The sequence below is a fragment of the Cuculus canorus genome, chromosome 1 (genome assembly GCF_017976375.1).
Source record: "Cuculus canorus isolate bCucCan1 chromosome 1, bCucCan1.pri, whole genome shotgun sequence".
In the NCBI taxonomy this organism is placed as follows: Eukaryota; Metazoa; Chordata; class Aves; order Cuculiformes; family Cuculidae; genus Cuculus; species Cuculus canorus.
The window spans coordinates 207573707-207590945 of record NC_071401.1 but is presented as its reverse complement, the minus strand read 5'-3'; the positions used below and the strand labels follow the sequence as shown (position 1 = coordinate 207590945).

At 63.2% G+C, this 17239-nt stretch overlaps 1 protein-coding gene and 1 pseudogene across 1 annotated transcript; both read right to left on the bottom strand.

The window, feature by feature from the left end:
- Positions 1-1295: 1295 nt before the first annotated feature.
- On the bottom strand, positions 1296-12560 carry CHKB (choline kinase beta). Its single transcript, XM_054069200.1, is given in 13 exon segments — positions 1296-1504; positions 3567-3648; positions 3780-3886; positions 6345-6453; positions 6549-6636; positions 6741-6799; positions 7276-7380; positions 7620-7753; positions 9727-9750; positions 9752-9864; positions 9986-10088; positions 12428-12466; positions 12468-12560. Coding segments are annotated over 13 exon segments (1113 nt in total). The 3' UTR covers positions 1296-1447.
- A 2000-nt stretch (positions 12561-14560) lies between these two features.
- Positions 14561-16501, bottom strand: LOC128852409 (C-type Lectin CRL-like; annotated as a pseudogene).
- Positions 16502-17239: the final 738 nt, after the last annotated feature.

Below are 17239 nucleotides of genomic sequence, written 5' to 3'. Positions count from 1 at the left end.
ATCTACAGGTGCTGCAAGAGCTGTGGGTGCTGCTGGATCTGCGGGTGCTGCAAGAGCTGTGGGTGCTGCTGGATCTGCGGGTGCTGCAAGAGCTGTGGGTGCTGCTGGATCTGCGGGTGCTGCAAGAGCTGTGGGTGCTGCAGGATCTACAGGTGCTGCAAGAGCTGTGGGTGCTGCAAGAGCTGCTGGATCTGTGGGTGCTGCTCTTTCTACGGGTGCTGCAAAGGCTGTGGGAGCTGCTGGATCTGCGGGTGCTGCTGGAGCACGAGTCTCAGCGTGGGGGGAGCCCCTGGAGCTGCCCCCCCCAGTGCGGCTGCTCTAAAGACCCCCCCACCTTCACAGGTCACCCCACGGGCTGCAGGAGCCCAGGCACGCGCTGCATCTGCTGCACCGCCCTGCACTGCACCTCACACTGCACAGCTGCACTGCACCGCAGCAGCTACTGGAAGATGCTCTGAGGTCTCCTGGGAGCCTTCTCTTCTCCGCAACCCCAACTCTCTCAGCCTCTCCTCGGACGGGAGGTGCACTTCCCACTGGATCCGGGGCTCCAAATCCCATCCAACCTGGCCTGGAACCCCTCCAGGGATGGGGCAGCCACAGCTTCCCTGGAAAACCTCTTCCAGGGTCTCTCCACTCTCGTGGTGAGGAAACTACTCCTCATTTCCAGTCTAACTCTGCCCCTCTCCAGTTTCTCCCATCATTCCTCATCCCATCACTCCATCCCTTTGGGAACAGCCCCTCTCCAGCATTCCTGGAGCCCCTTCAGGCACTGGAAGGTCCCTCTGAGGTCTCCTTGGAGCCTTCTCTTCTCCCCAACCCCAACTCTCTCCGCCTGTCCTCGGACGGGAGGTTCTCAGCCCTCGCAGCATCCTTGGAGCCTCCTCTGCACCCATTCCAACAGCTCCATCTCCTCCTTCTGGTGAGGATTCCAACGCTCCCGATGACATTTGGGAAGTGGGGGGGATAACATTGTAAGGGGGGGGGACACTGAGAGGGTGGGGAATGGAGGACAAAGCCCAGAGGAGTCCCACCAGTGTTTATTGGTCTGAGGAGTGTTCCCATCCCATCCTGGGATGGACAAGCAGCGACCCCGCCCCAATCCAGGGGTGCAGGGGGGGGGCAGATCCTGCCCTGACCCCCCCCACACTCCAAGACTGGAGCAGGGGTGTAGGAGGGAAGGGAGAAGCAACCGTTTGTGTCCCCCCCCAATCCCCCCTGAACTGGAGGAACTGGGAGAGGCGCAACCAAACCAGTGACCCCCCCCACAATGATAGCCAGGGTTGGGGGGTCTCCCACTGGCCCCCTAAAACCATTCCAGCCCCCAAATCCAACCGTTCCAAGCCCTACTTGCAGCCCCCCCCGACCTTTTCCTCGCCTGCCCCACAGCAGGGGAGGTTGTGGGGGGGCTGTGGGGGGGGCACAGGCAGAGCTTGGGGGGGCGCTGCTCTCAGGAGAGCTGAGCCTTGTGCTGGAAATATGCCTCGAAGCGGCTCTGTGCGTAGTCCTGGGGAGGGGAAAAGGAGTCAGGACCCCATCTGTGCCCCAACAGCCCCCCAAAACTCCATCAGAGGCTCCAGGGACCCTCAGGCCACCCCAGCACTCCCAGTCCCCCAACAGCCCCCGTCAGAGGCTCCACAGACCCTCAGGTCACCCCAATCGGTGACCCCCAACACTCCATCAGAGGCTCCAGGGACCCTCAGGCCACCCCAACCGGTGACCCCCAACACCCCCAGTCCCCCAAAACTCCATCAGAGGCTCCAGGGACCCTCAGGCCACCCCAATCCATGACCCCAAACACCTCCAGTTCCCCAACAGCCCCCATCAGAGGCTCCAGGGACCCTCAGGCCACCCCCATCGGTGACCCCCAACACCCCCATAGCCCCCCAAAAGTCCCTGTCAGAGGCTCCAGGGACCCTCAGGCCACCCCAGTCTGACCCCCAACACCCTCAGCCCCCCAACACTCCATCAGAGGCTCCAGGGACCCTCAGGCCACCCCAGTCTGACCCCCAACACCCTCCGCCCCCCAACACTCCATCAGAGGCTCCAGGGACCCTCAGGCCACCCCACTCGGTGACCCCCAACACCCCCAGCCCCCCAAAAGCCCCATCAGAGGCTCCACAGACCCTCAGGTCACCCCAATCGGTGACCCCCAACACTCCATCAGAGGCTCCAGGGACCCTCAGGCCACCCCAATCGGTGACCCCCAACACCCCCCAGTCCCCCAACAGCCCCTGTCAGAGGCTCCACAGACCCTCAGGTCACCCCAATCAGTGACCCCCAACACCCCCAGCCCCCCAACAGCCCCCATCAGAGGCTCCAGGGACCCTCAGGTCACCCCACTCGCTGACCCCCAACACCCTCAGTCCCCCCAACACCCCCGTCAGAGGCTCCACAGACCCTCAGGCCACCCCACATGGTGACCCCAAACACCCCCAGCCCCCCAACAGCCCCCATCAGAGGCTTCGGGGACCCTCAGGCCACCCCAATCAGTGACCCCCAACACCCCCAGCTCCCCAACACTCCATCAGAGGCTTTGGGGACCCTCAGGCCACCCCGATCTGTGACCCCAAAGACCCCCAGACCCCTCGACAACCCCAGACCCCCCACATCCTTCATCAGAGGCTCCAGGGACCCCCAGCTCACCCCAATCTGTGACCCCCAACATCCCGTCAGAGGCATCAAGGACACTCAGGCCACCCCAAGCTGTGCCTCCCAAAGCCCCCCACAGCACCTCCAGAGACCCCCCAAGCCACCCCGATCCATGCTCCCGACACCCCAAGCCCTTCTGACACCCCCAAACCCCCAATAGCCCCTGTTGGAGGTGCCAGAGACCCCCAAGCCACCCCGATCCATGCTCCCGACACCCCAAGCCCTTCTGACACCCCCAAACCCCCAACTCCTCCCGTTGGAGGTGCCAGAGACCCCCAAGCCACCCCGATCCATGCTCCTGACACCCCAAGCCCTTCTGACACCCCCAAACCCCCAATAGCCCCTGTTGGAGGTGCCAGAGACCCCCAAGCCACCCCGATCCATGCTCCTGACACCCCAAGCCCTTCTGACACCCCCAAATCCCCAATAGCCCCTCTGTTTGAGGTGCCAGAGACCCCCAAGCCACCCCGATCCATGCTCCCGACACCCCAAGCCACCCCGATCCATGCTCCTGACACCCCAAGCCCTTCTGACACCCCCAAACCCCCAACACCCCCTCCGTTGGAGGTGCCAGAGACCCCCAAGCCACCCCGATCCATGCTCCTGACACCCCAAGCCCTTCTGACACCCCCAAACCCCCAACACCCCCTGTTGGAGGTGCCAGAGACACCCAAGCCACCCCGATCCATGCTCCTGACACCCCAAGCCCTTCTGACACCCCCAAACCCCCAATAGCCCCTGTTGGAGGTGCCAGAGACCCCCAAGCCACCCCGATCCATGCTCCTGACACCCCAAGCCACCCCCATCCACGCTCCCAACACCCCAAGCCCTTCTGACACCCCCAAACCCCCAACACCCCCCATTGGAGGTGCCAGAGACCCCCAAGTCACCCCAATCTGTTCCCCTCCAGCGCTCACCAGATACCCAAACTTGATGGTGGAGATCTTGGCCTGCAGGATGGACCACAAGCCCCAGAAGAAGTGTGAGGCCAAGGCGAACCTGACGGAGAAGCAGCTGTCACCTCCGCGCCAGGACCTCGCCAGGACAGTGCGAGTCAAGTGGGACGCAGGAGGACGAGGAGGGATTTAGGGATTGGATTCCTCCGTTCGCTCCGAGGTGTCCCCTCTCACCGGTTGATCTCAGTCAGCATCTCCTCCTCGATGCGGGCCTGCTCCTCGTGCGTGGTGTCCTCGCGGCGCCCCGAGTCCTCCGACAGGTAATGCCGGATGAAATGGAGCTGGAAACAGGGCTCAGCCCTCAGATATCCCCTCCCAGTATCCTCCAGTGCCGCCCAGTTGCCCTCCGGACCAGTACCCCTGTCCCCTTTCCAGGGCCCTGCACCCTGACCCGTGGCCCTGTCCTCCTCCCAGTGTCCTCCAGTGCCCTCCAGTTGCTCATTCAACCAGTGGCCCTGTCCCCTTCCAGTGCCCCCCAGTTGCCCCCAGAGGAGTGGCCCTGTCCCCTTCCAGTGCCTTCCAGTTGCCCCCAAACCAGTGGCCCCATCTCCTTCCAGTTGCCCCCAAACCAGTGGCCCTGTCCCCTTCCAGTGCCCCCCAGTTGCCCCCAAACCAGTGGCCCTGTCCCCTTCCAGTGCCCCCCAGTTGCCCCCAAACCAGTAGCCCTGTCCCCTTCCAGTGCCCCCCAGTTGCCCCCAAACCAGTAGCCCTGTCCCCTTCCAGTGCCCCCCAGTTGCTCCCAAACCAGTGGCCCTGTCCCCTTCCAGTGCCCTCCAGTTAACCCCAAACCAGTAGCCCTGTCCCCTTCCAGTGCCCCCCAGTTGCCCCCAAACCAGTGGCCCTGTCCCCTTCCAGTGTCCTCCAGTTGCCCCCAAACCAGTGGCCCTGTCCCCTTCCAGTGCCCCCCAGTTGCTCCAAAACCAGTGGCCCTGTCCTCTTCCAGTGCCCCCCAGTTGCCCATTCAACCAGTGGCCCTGTCCCCTTCCAGTGCCCCCCAGTTGCCCCCAAACCTGTGGCCCTGTCCCCTTCCAGTGCCCCCCAGTTACCCCTCAAAACCAGTGGCCCTATCCCCTTCCAGTGCCCCCCAGTTGCCCCCAAACCTGTGGCCCTGTCCCCTTCCAGTGCCCCCCAGTTACCCCTCAAAACCAGTGGCCCTGTCCCTTCCAGTGCCCCACAGTTGCCCCAAACCAGTGGCCCTGTCCCCTTCCAGTGCCCCCCAGTTGCCCCCAAACCAGTGGCCCTGTCCCCTTCCAGTGCCCACAGTTGCCCCAAAACCAGTGGCCCTGTCCCCTTCCAGTGCCCTCCAGTTGCCCCCAAACCAGTGGCCCTGTCCCCTTCCAGTGCCCCACAGTTGCCCCAAAACCAGTGGCCCTGTCCCCTTCCAGTGCCCCCCAAGTTGCCCCCAAACCAGTGCCCTGTCCCCTTCCAGTGCCCCCAGTTGCCCCCAAACCAGTGGCCCTGTCCCCTTCCAGTGCACTCCAGTTGCCCCCAAACCAGTGGCCCTGTTCCCCTTCCAGTGCCCTCCAGTTAACCCCAAACCAGTAGCCCTGTCCCCTTCCAGTGCCCCCCAGTTGCCCCCAAACCAGTGGCCCTGTCCCCTTCCAGTGTCCTCCAGTTGCCCCCAAACCAGTGGCCCTGTCCCCTTCCAGTGCCCTCCAGTTGCCCCCAAAACCAGTGGCCCTGTCCCCTTCCAGTGCCCCCCAGTTACCCCTCAAAACCAGTGGCCCTGTCCCCTTCCAGTGCCCCCCAGTTGCCCCAAAACCAGTGGCCCTGTCCCCTTCCAGTGCCCCCCAGTTGCCCCCAAACCAGTGGCCCTGTCCCCTTCCAGTGCCTCCAGTTGCCCCAAAACCAGTGGCCCTGTCCCCTTCCAGTGCCTCCCAGTTGCCCCCAAACCTGTGGCCCTGTCCCCTTCCAGTGCCTCCCAGTTGCCCCAAAACCAGTGGCCCTGTCCCCTTCCAGTGCCTTCCAGTTGCCCCCAAACCAGTGGCCCCATCTCCTTCCAGTTAACCTCAAACCAGTGGCCCTGTCCCCTTCCAGTGCCCCCCAGTTGCCCCCAAACCAGTGGCCCTGTCCCCTTCCAGTGCCCCCCAGTTGCCCCCAAACCAGTGGCCCTGTCCCCTTCCAGTGCCCCCCAGTTGCCCCCAAACCAGTGGCCCTGTCCCCTTCCAGTGCCCCCCAGTTGCCCCCAAAACCAGTAGCCCTGTCCCCTTCCAGTGCCCCCCAGTTGCCCCAAAACCAGTGGCCCTGTCCCCTTCCAGTGCCCTCCAGTTGCCCCCAAACCAGTAGCCCTGTCCCCTTCCAGTGCCCCCCAGTTGCCCCCAAACCAGTGGCCCTGTCCCCTTCCAGTGCCCCCCAGTTGCCCCCAAACCAGTGGCCCTGTCCCCTTCCAATGCCCCCCAGTTGCCCCCAAAACCAGTGGCCCTGTCCCCTTCCAGCGCCCCCCAGTTACCCCTCAAAACCAGTGTCTCTGTCCCCCTCCAGTGCCTCCACTATCCCCACAACCAGTGGCCTCGTCCTCTCCCAGTGCTCCTCAGTTACCCCTCAATCAGCGGCTCTGTTCCCTTCCCAGTGCCCCCCCAGTTGCCATTCTGACTGGTGGCCCTCTCCCCATCCCAGTTTTCCCCCCTACTCGCCCCCCCCAGCTGGCAGCTCTGTCCCCAGCCCAGTGCAAACCAGTTACCCCTCAACATCGGCCCTGTCCCCCTCCCAGTGCCTCCCAGTTGCCTCCAGCACCCCCACCTGCTGCTGCCAGCTGGGATAGTTCTCCGGCGACGCCTTGAAGAAGGGCCAGCAGTCGTGGCTGTAGCTATAAACCCACTCGCAGAAGTGGTTGCCGATGTCAAAGCCCCTGGAGAAAGAGGAAAAGAAGAAAGAGGTAAAGACGAGCAGATCCCGGCTTCCCACCGCAGCCGCCGCCGGGACCCCCACGGCCCCGAGACCCACCGGTAGTTGTAGCTGCTGTACTCAAAGTCGATGAGCATCAACTTGTCTGAAGAGGAATCCTCATGGCCGGCCAGCAGCAGGATGTTCCCTAGGTAGAGGTGGAGTTGGTTTTGGGGTCCCACCAGCTTGGCAGGAGCAGATTCCAGTTGGGAAGACCAAGAAGAGGTTGTAGAACCAGGTTCCTGCACTCACCCTCCTGGACGTCGTTGTGGCAGAAGACCACGGGCGATGGGGTGGCCTCCAGCAGCTCCCTGGGGGTTGAGAGAGAGACCTCAGCTAGGGCTGGACCACCAGGACGTGGGGACCACCTGGACAGAGCTACGGACACAGCCGGGACCCAGAGAGCCTTGAACCCTGCCCTGGGGACACAGGGACTCCTCCAAGAGCTGTGTCCTAAGCGCCTGGGCCAGAGGGCACCTCCTGAGCTGTGGTTGGACTCGAATGATCTCAAAGGTCTTTTCATACGATCGTAGAATGAATCATTGAACAGTCTGAGTTGGAAGGGACCTTCAAGACCATCCAGTTCCACCAGCAGGGACACCTCCCACTAGACCAGGCCGCTCAAGGCCCCATCCAACCTGGCCTTGAACACCTCCAACAAAAGGACTCTATGAGGCCACAGGATGGAAAGAACCACGTTCCCAAAAGCCAAACCCTCACAGTTCCCCGTGAGGAGTCCAGGATGAGGCCACGCCAGCCCTCAACCCCATGGACAAGGCAGCGTCACCTAAGGTTCTTCATCTCCTCCTCCAAGTTGTAAGCCTTGAGGTGGTGGAACTTCTTCCGCTGCTCTTCCTCAGGGAACGTGAGCTCCGAAATCTGCTTCAAGTACCTGGGGTGAAGCGGACGGCGCTGTGGTGGGGATGGACACCCTTGGAGGTTGCCACCCCCTAAAAAGCCCTTCTCTCCTCAGGCCGGAAGAGAGCTGGGGCCAACAAGAAGCTGCTCTGCTCCTTGTTGCTGTTGGCCCCACCAGCAGCCGGCCAGGAAAACCTCGCCACGCTCCGGATCCCATGGGATTTTGAGGGCTGAGATGACCCAGGAGCCCGTGCAGGATGGTGCTGCTCTCACCACTCCATGGTCCCAAAGAGCCACTTGGGTTCCTTGTTGAAGGGCATCACCATGCCGTGGAAACGGGACATCTTCACCGCGATCTCCTTGGAGATGTCGGGGTCCCACAGGTCCTCGGTCCGCAGGCGCCGGCTCTGGGGGGACACATCGGAGCGGTGGGCGCGGGCTGCAACACCCTGCGGCACAAGAAGCCCCACGCGGCCTCTCTTTGTGGAATCGTGGAATAGTTTGGGTTGGTAAAGAACCTTTCAGATCATCAAAGCCAATCACAAAGTCAGCGCCGCCAACCCCCACCACGGAATCGTGTCCCTGAGAACCACATCCACATGGCTTTTGAACATCTCCAGGGATGGAGACTCCACCACCCGCCCCGGGCAGCCTCTGTCAAGGCCTGACAACCCTTTCCATGAAGGAATCTTTCCCAATATCCAATCTAAATCAACCCTGGCACAACCTGAGGCCACTTCCATCCCATTCCTTGTTCCTCAGGAGCAGAGCCCGACCCCCTCACGGGCTCCAACCTCCTTTCAGGAGCTGCAGAGAGCGATGAGGTCTCCCCTCAGCCACCTCTTCTCCAGGCTAAACACCCCCAGGGCCCTCAGCTGCTCCTCAGAGCCCTTGTTCTCCAGCCCCTTCCCCAGCTCCGTTCCCTTCTCCGGACACTCCAGCCTCTCAAGTTCCTTCTTGGAGTCAAATGCCCAAAACTGAACCAGGATTCAAGGTGTGGCCTCACCAGCACCAAATCCAGGGGGACAATCCCTTCCCTGCTCCTGCTGGCCACACCATGGCTGATCCAAGCCAGGATGCTCTTGGCACTTGGTGGCCACCAGGGCCACTGCTGGCTCATGTGCAGCTGCTGTTAATCTCTATCCATGGATCCAGCCTGGTCAGATCCCTCTGCAGAGCCTTCCTGCCCTCCATCCATGGATCCAGCCTGGCCAGATCCCTCTGCAGAGCCTTCCTGCCCTCCATCCATGGATCCAGCCTGGCCAGGATCCCTCTGCAGACCCTTCCTGCCCTCCATCCATGGATCCAGCCTGGCCAGATACCCTCATGCAGGACCCTTCCTGCCTCCATCCATGGATCCAGCTGGCCAGATCCCTCTGCAGATCCTTCCTGCCCTCCATCCATGGATCCAGCCTGGCCAGATCCCTCTGCAAGCCTTCCTGCCCTCCATCCATGGATCCAGCCTGGCCAGATCCCTCTGCAGACCCTTCCTGCCCTCCATCCATGGATCCAGCCTGGCCAGATCCTCTGCAGACCCTTCCTGCCCTCCATCCAGGATCCAGCCTGGCCAGATCCCTCTGCAGAGCCTTCCTGCCCTCCATCCATGGATCCAGCCTGGCCAGATCCCTCTGCAGAGCCTTCCTGCCTCCATCCATGGATCCAGCCTGGCCAGATCCCTCTGCAGAGCCTTCCTGCCCTCCATCCATGGATCCAGCCTGGCCAGATCCTCTGCAGAGCCTTCCTGCCCTCCATCCCATGGATCCAGCCTGGCCAGGTCCCTCTGCAGACCCTTCCTGCCCTCCATCCATGGATCTAGATTGACCAGATCCCTCTGCAGACCCTTCCTGCCCTCCATCCATGGATCCAGCCTGGCCAGATCCCTCTGCAGAGCCTTCCTGCCCTCCATCCATGGATCCAGCCTGGCCAGATCCCTCTGCAGAGCCTTCCTGCCTCCATCCATGGATCCAGCCTGGCCAGATCCCTCTGCAGACCTTCCTGCCCTCCATCCATGGATCCAGCCTGGCCAGATCCCTCTGCAGAGCCTTCCTGCCCTCCATCCATGGATCCAGCCTGGCCAGATCCCTCTGCAGACCCTTCCTGCCCTCCATCCATGGATCCAGCCTGGCCAGATCCCTCTGCAGACCCTTCCTGCCCTCCATACATGGATCCAGCCTGGCCAGATCCCTCTGCAGACCCTTCCTGCCCTCCATCCATGGATCCAGCCTGGATCCAGTCCCTGCAGAGCCTTCCTGTCCTCCATCCATGTATCCAGCCTGGATCCAGTCCCCTCTGCAGGGCCTTCTTGCTCTGTTGGCTCTGGATTTGGGGTGAGGAACCCTCTCTGGAGATGTTGCTCCTGCAGGATGACCCCATTCCCTACCGGAATGTACTGCTCCAGCCGTCCACTGAGGAAAAACCCCGTAGAGCCGCGGCCCCAGCGCCCGCTCGGCCAGGATGGCGAACATCACGCTCTCCAGCACCAAAGAATCCACTCCCTGTGGACATCAAGCGAGGACACCTGTGGCTCCTGTCCATGCCGGGAAGGACCTGCCGGCAGAGCCCGGAGCTCCAGCCGGGTGCTGATCGAGGAAGGGTGCAGGATCTGGCCCCTCACCTGCAGGATTGGCGCCGTAGAACGCGCAGCAGGACCTGCCGCGGCTCATCCCCCACGCTCAGGATGTGCTCCGGCAGCGCGCACTTGAACAGCAGGTTGCCTGAGGCCCCCGCTGCGGGGACACGGCGCTCAGGATGCGGGGAGGGCACTAGGGGGAACTGGGGGCACTGGGGAGGCACTAGGAAGGCGCTACTGGGCACTACCTGGAACTGGGAAGGCGCTGGGGGGCACTATTGGGCACTGGGGGAGGCGCTGGGGGGCACTATTGGGCACTGGGGAGGCGCTGGGGGGCGCTACTGGGCACTACTGGGCACTGGGAAGGCGCTACTGGGGCCACTACTGGGCACTGGGAAGGCGCCACTGGGCACTATTGGGCACTGGGGAGGCGCTACTGGGCACTGGGGAGGCGCTGGGGGGCACTACTGGGCCACTGGGGAGGCCTGGGAAGGCGCTACTGAGGGCACTGGGGAAGGCACTGGGAAGGTGCTACTGGGCACTGGGAAAGCGCTACTGGGCACTATTGGGCACTGGGGAGGCGCTACTGGGCACTACTGGGGCACTGGGGGGAGGCGCTACTGGGCACTACTGGGCACTGGGGAGGCACTGGGAAGGCGCTACTGGGCGCTACTGGGCACTGGGAAGGCACTGGGAAGGCGCTACTGGGCACTGGGAAGGCGCTACTGGGCACTATTGGGCACTGGGGAGGCGCTACTGGGCACTGGGGAGGCACTGGGGGGCGCTACTGGGCACTGAGGAGGCACTGGGGAGGCACTGGGGGGCACTATTGGGCTCTGGGGAGGTGCCACTGGGCACTATTGGGCACTGGGGAGGCGCTACTGGGCACTACCGGGCACTGGGGAGGCGCTACTGGGCACTGGGGAGGCACTGGGGAGGCACTGGGGGGGGCGCTACTGGGCACTGAGGAGGCACTGGGAAGGCGCTGGGGGGCACTATTGGGCACTGGGGAGGCGCTACTGGGCACTGGGGAGGCACTGGGGGGCACTACTGGGCACTGTTGGGCACTGGGGAGGCGCCACTGGGCACTATTGGCACTGGGGGGGGCGCTACTGGGCACTATTGGGCACTGGGGGGGGGCGCTACTGGGCACTACTGGGCACTGGGGGGGGCGCTACTGGGCACGGGGGAGGCACTATTGGGGCACTACTGGGCACGATTGGGCACTGGGGAGGCACTGGGGAGGCGCTACTGGGCACTGGGGAGGCGCTACAGGGGCACTGTGGGAGGCGCTTGTTGAAGGAGAAACTGAGGAGTATTGGAGGATACTGGGAAAGGGAAAAGGTCACTGGTCCAGGGGCAAACTGGGGGCACTGGCAGAGGAATAGAGATACTGGTTGAAGGGGAACTGGAAAGTATTGGAGGATACTGGAAAAGGGAAAAGGTCACTGGTCCAGGGGGCAAATGGGGGGCACTGGAAGGTCACTGGGGGAGGTCACTGGGAGGCACTGGGGAGGGGGACTGAGGGGGGCACTGAAGGGGAACTGGGGAGGACTGGGGGATACTGGGAGGGGGACAGGGTCATTAGTCCAAGGGGCAACTGGGGGGCACTGGAAGGTCACTGGGGGTCACTGGGAGGCACTGGGGGAGGCGCTGGTTGAAGGGGAACTGGGGAGGACTGGGGAATCTGGGAGAGGGACAGGGTCATTAGTCCAGGGGGCAACTGGGGGGCACCGGGCAGAGGAATAGAGATATTGGTTGAAGGGGAACTGGGGAGTATTGAGGATACTGGGAAAGGGAAAAGGTCACTGGTCCAGGGGGCAAATGGGGGGCACTGGAAGGTCACTGGGGGGTCACTGGGAGGCACTAGAGAGCAATGGGGATGCACTGGGTGGCACTGGGGGGGGGGGCACTGAGTGTAGTAGGGAGACACTGGTGGGCACCGGGGGGGTACTGGGAGGCACTGAGAAAGCACTAAGGAGGCACTGGGGAGGGACAACTGGGGGGGGGCACTGGGAAGCACTGGAAGGCACTGAGGAAGCACTACGGAGGCACTGGGAGGGGTGCACAGAGAAGCACTAGGGAGACACTGGGAGGCACTGGGTGGCATCGGGGGAGGCACTGGGAGGCACTGAGAAAGCACTAAGGAGGTACTGAGAGGCACTGGGGGCACTAGGAGGCTCTGGGGGAGGGCACTGGGGGGGTCACTGGGAGGCAGTAGGGACACACTGGGGGGCACCGGGGGGGAAGGGGGGGTACTGGGAGGCACTGAGAAAACACTAAGGAGGCACTGGGGGCGGGGGGAAGGCACGGGGGGCCACACAGACAGCACTGGGGAGCACCGGGGGGGGTACTGGGAGGCACCGGGGGGCACGGTGGTAGTGGGAGTACTGGGAGGCACTGGGGGGGCCGAGGGGGGGGTAGGTGGAGGCACTGGGGGACACAGGGGTGGGTACTGGGAGGCACCGGGGGGCACTGGGAGCCGCCCCGCCGTACCTGACGAGCGCGATGCCGAACTCGTCGGCCCAATGAGCTTCCAGGAACCGGCGAGGGAACTCGCGGCACCAGGCGTAGGCCTGAAGGCGGGTGGCGGCGGGCACGGCCCCCTCGGCCCCGGCCCCGCAGCCGCCAGGCCCCGCCGCCATGGCCGCCGCGGGGAGAGGGGCGGGGGCGAGGGGCGGGTTTTAAGGAGACGTGGGCCAATAGCAACGCTCGGCGGGTGACGTCAGCCAATGGGAGGGCGCGGAGGGAAAGGGACGGGGAGAAAAGAGGGCGAGGCGGGGGCTTAGGGTGCAGATACCCAATAGGAACGCGCGATCCAGGTGACGGCGAGAGGTGCAGCCAATGGGTTGCAGGAGGGGAGGGGCTTAGGGATGGGCTGTCCAATAGGAAGGGCGGAACGGCTGGAGGTGCAGTCAATGGGGCGGCGCAGAGGGGATTGGGCGGGACGCGGGGAGGCGGGGTGAGAGGCGGAGCTTAGGGAGAGGCGGAACCAATAGAAGAGCTCGTCGGGGTGACTGCGGGCGGCTCAGCCAATGGGGTTGCACGGGGGTGAGGGCGAAGGGCGGGTCTTAGGGAGAGGCGGGCCCAATAGAATGCGGACCCATGTTGTTTGGCAATGGGGAGGCGCGAAGGGGAAGCGGATGTGTGGGCGGTGAGGGGCAGGGAGGGGGCGGGGCTTAGGGTTCGATGCACCAATAGGAACGACGTCAGGCGGCTCTGGCCCAAGGGAGGGTGGGGAGAGGCGGGATGAGGGGCGGGGCTTAAGGGGAGACGGGCCAATAGGACCGCTTGAAGGGCGTGGCCTCGAGAGGCGCAGCCAATGGGAGGGCGTGAGGGGAAGGAAGGGGCGGGGCTTAGTGCTGAGCAGTAGGAGCGCGAGCCCGCGTTGGTTTGCCAGGCAGCGCAGCCAATGGCGGGCGCGGAGGGGAAGGAAGGGGTGTCCCCAGCTCAGGGGAGGTCCCCAAATCGATGGGGGTGTCCCAAGGGTGGGGCCCAAAAGGCAGGCCTGTCCCCAAGGGGGGTCCTCACATCAGGGCTCCCCAAGGCTAGGGGGGGGCCCAACTCAGAGGTGTCCCCCACATCAGAGGGTGTCCCCGAGGCAGGAGGTGCACATACAGGGGGTGTCCCCAACCCAGGGGTCCCCAACTCAAGGTGTCCCCAGGCTGCAGGTCCCCAACTCAGGGGGTCCCCAACTCAAGGTATCCCTGTACAAGGGGGCCCAAGACAGAGGTGTCCCCAAGGTGGGGGTGTCCCCAAGCTGGAGGTCCCCAACTCAGGGGGTCCCCAGTACAGAGTGTCCCCAAGGCAGGGGGGTCCCTGTACAGGGGGGTCTCCAAAGTAGGGAGTCTCCAACTCAAGGGTCCCCAAGGCGAGGGCGGTCCCCAAGGTATGGGGTATCCCCAACTCAGGGGGTCCCCAACTCAGGGGGTCTCCAACTCAAGAGGTCCCCAAGGCAGGGGCGTCCCCAGGTACGGGGTATCCTCAACTCAGGGAGTCCCTCAACTCGGGGTCCCCAACTCATGGGGTCCCCATAAAGGGGGTGTCTGCAAGGCAAGGGGTCCCCAACTCAGGGAGTCCCCAAATCAGGGGTGTCCCAAACTCAGCGCGTCCCCAAGGCAGGTTGTGTCCCCAAGGTAGGGGGTGTCCCCAAGGCTGGGGGGCCTCACATCAGGGTGTCCCCAAGGCGGGAGTGCCCAACTAAAGGGGTCCCCAAAGCAGGAGGTCCCTAACTAAGGGGGTCCCCAAGGCAGGGGTCCCCATACCAAGGATGTCCCCAAAGCAGAAAGTCCCCAAGCAGAGGGTCCCTAATCCAGGGGACCCTAACTCAGGGTGTCTCCAACTCAAAGGGTCCCCATACAAGGGGTCCCCAAGGCAGGGATGTCCCCAAGCAGGGGGTGTCCAACTCAGGGGGTCCCCAAGGCAGGGGGTCCCCAACTCAAGATGTCCCCATACAAGGTGTGTCCCCAAGTTGGGGTGTCCCCAAGTTTGGGGTGTCCCCAGCTCTGATGTCCCCAACTCAAGGCACTGGGTTGCTCTAGCCAAGCTTTATTGCCAGCGGGTGCAGGGTTGGGAGAAGGAATTGGGGGTGCGGGGTGTGGGGGTGAGCCCCATGGGAGCAGAGAGGTGAGGGGGCAGCCCCCCCTCACAACCTGTACTGGCAGAGGAAGGGGAACTGCTCCTGGCAGGAGTAGTTGCGCCAATACTGGAAAGCTGAGGGGACACCGAGTCACCCCCAGCCCCGACACCCCCCCCAGTGCCTCCATCCCCCCCATCACCCCTCCCTTCCACCCCATCTCCATTCCCCCGTCACCCCACCTCCATCCCACTCTTATCCTCCCATCATCCCACCTCCATCCTATCATCTCACATCACCCTCATCTCCATCACCTCTGTCTCCTCACCCCATCACCCCATCTCCACCCATTTGTCTCCATCACCACATCTCCATCACTCCCCTCTCCATTGCCCCAATCACCTTCTTCCCAGTCACCCCATCCCCTTTAGCCCCTCCCCCATCATCTCCATCACCCCCATCACCATCCCCTCATCTCCATCACTCCCACCTTCACCACCCCATCACCCATCTCCATCGCTCCCATCACCCCATTCCCTTCACCCCATCATCTCCACCATCTCCACCTCACCCTCCTCCTCTTTCATCCCATCATCTCCATCATCTCCACCATCACCCTCCTCCTCTTCACCCCATCATCTCCATCACCCCACCTCCACCATCCCCCCTCCGCCCAATCCCGTGCCCCCTCCCCTCTCCCCGTAGCCCCCCCCACTGACCTGAGTTCTGCCCGAGGACCACACAGTACCAGTTCCTCCATTGGACGGGTTGACCCCAATCCCAGTGCAGGTAGTCCAGGACGGAGCTATCCGACCACCTCCATGTCCCGGTCTGGGGGTGGGGGGCAAGGAGAGGTCATGGGTGGGGGTCAGGCATCAGTGGGTGCTCAGGTGGGTCAGTGGGTGCTCAGGGGGGTCAGTGGGTGCTCAGAGAGGTCAATGGATGCTCAGGGGGGTCAGTGGGTGCTCAGAGAGGTCAATGGATGCTCGGGGGGGTCAGTGGGTGCTCAGGGGGGTCAGTGGGTGCTCAGGGATGGGGTCAATGGGTGCTTGGGGGGGTCAGTGGGTGTTCAGAGAGGTCAGTGGGTGCTCGCGGGGGGTCAGTGGGTGCTCAGGGATGGGGTCAGTGGGTGCTCAGAGAGGTCAGTGGGTGCTCAGGGGTGTCAGTGGGTTCTCAGAGAGGTCAGTGGGTGCTCAGGGATGGGGTCAGTGGGTGCTCGGGGGTTCAGTGGGTGCTCAGCGGGGTCAGTGGGTCCTCAGGGCGGTTAATGGGTGTTCAGGGGGATCAGTGGGTGCTCAGGAATGGGGTCAGTGGGTGCTCAAGGGGTTCAGTGGGTGCTCAGAGAGGTCAGTGGGTGCATGGGGGGTCAGTGGGTGCTCAGGGGGTCAGTGGGTGATCAGGATAGGGGTCAGTGGGTGCTCAGAGAGGTCAGTGGGTGCTCAGGGGGGGTCAGTGGGTGCTCGCGGGGGGTCAGTGGGTGCTCAGGGGTGTCAGTGGGTGCTCGGGGGGGTCAATGGGTGCTCAGGGACATCACTCACGTGCTCCTCGTCCTTCAGGCCAATCCAGACGTTGTCTCTATCCTGCTGGGAGGCCACGTACTCGCCAGGACGACGCTGCTCCCCTCGGTGTGGATGGACGCCAGAGTCCCCGTGGGCCATAGCGGCTGCATTCCTCCTGGGGGCACACAGGGGGGGCTCAGCACCCACCCGGGCACAGGAACTCCCCAAAACCATCTGGGTGCCCTCTCCAGGTCTGCAACCCCCCAGTTCTCAGGTCCTAGGGGTGCCCCCCCATCACCCCATCCCATATCCCGAAGCACCCCCAGTAGCCCCCCAGCACCCACCCTGCGCCTCGGCCTGGGTTTTCCTCTGGGTGAAGTACCCGTAGCAGTGCCCCTGAAGTGGATCCAGTTGTGGGGGCAGATGTGCCCTCACGGGGGGCTCTTTGCAGGACGTAGGGCTGGACATCTGGGACCAGGGACACCCCCAGTCAGAGACAACCCCCACCCATGGACACCCCTCAAACCATGGACACTCAACCTGGGACACCCCTCAAAACCACGGACACTCAACCTGGGACCCCCCAACCCATGGACACCCCTCAAACCATGGACCAACTCAAACCTGGGACACCCAACCCATGGACATCCCTCAAACCATGGACACCCTCAATTTACAGACACCACAATTGATGGACAACCCAATCCAGGAGAACCCGACCGAGGACACCCCCAGCCAGTGACACCCCCATCCAAGGACACCCCTTCGCCCATGGATACCCCAACCTGGGACACCCCTCAACCTAGGGACACCCCGGTCAGGGGGTGGAGGGAGCAGGGATTAGGAATTAGGGATTGGGAATCAGGGCTTGGGGATCAGGGATGAGGGATTGGGGATCAGGGGATGAGAGTCTCTTGGAGCAGGGATTGAGGATTGCGGATCCGGGATTTTAGATCAAAGGTTTGGGATCAGGGATCAGAGGTTTGGGATCAGGGATTGGGAATCAGGGACTTGAGATCAAAGATCAGAGATTTGGGATCAAGGGTTTGGGAGCAGAAATTGGGAATCAGGAATTTGGGATGAGTGGGTTGGAATAAGGGTAACAGAGTATCAGGGAGCAGGGATTGGGGATTTGGGAGTAGAGACTGGCAATCAGGGATTAGGAATTTGGGATGAGGGGGTTGGGATCAGGGATGAGGGACTGGGAATTAGAGCTTTGGGATGAGGGATCAGAGATTGGGAATCAGGG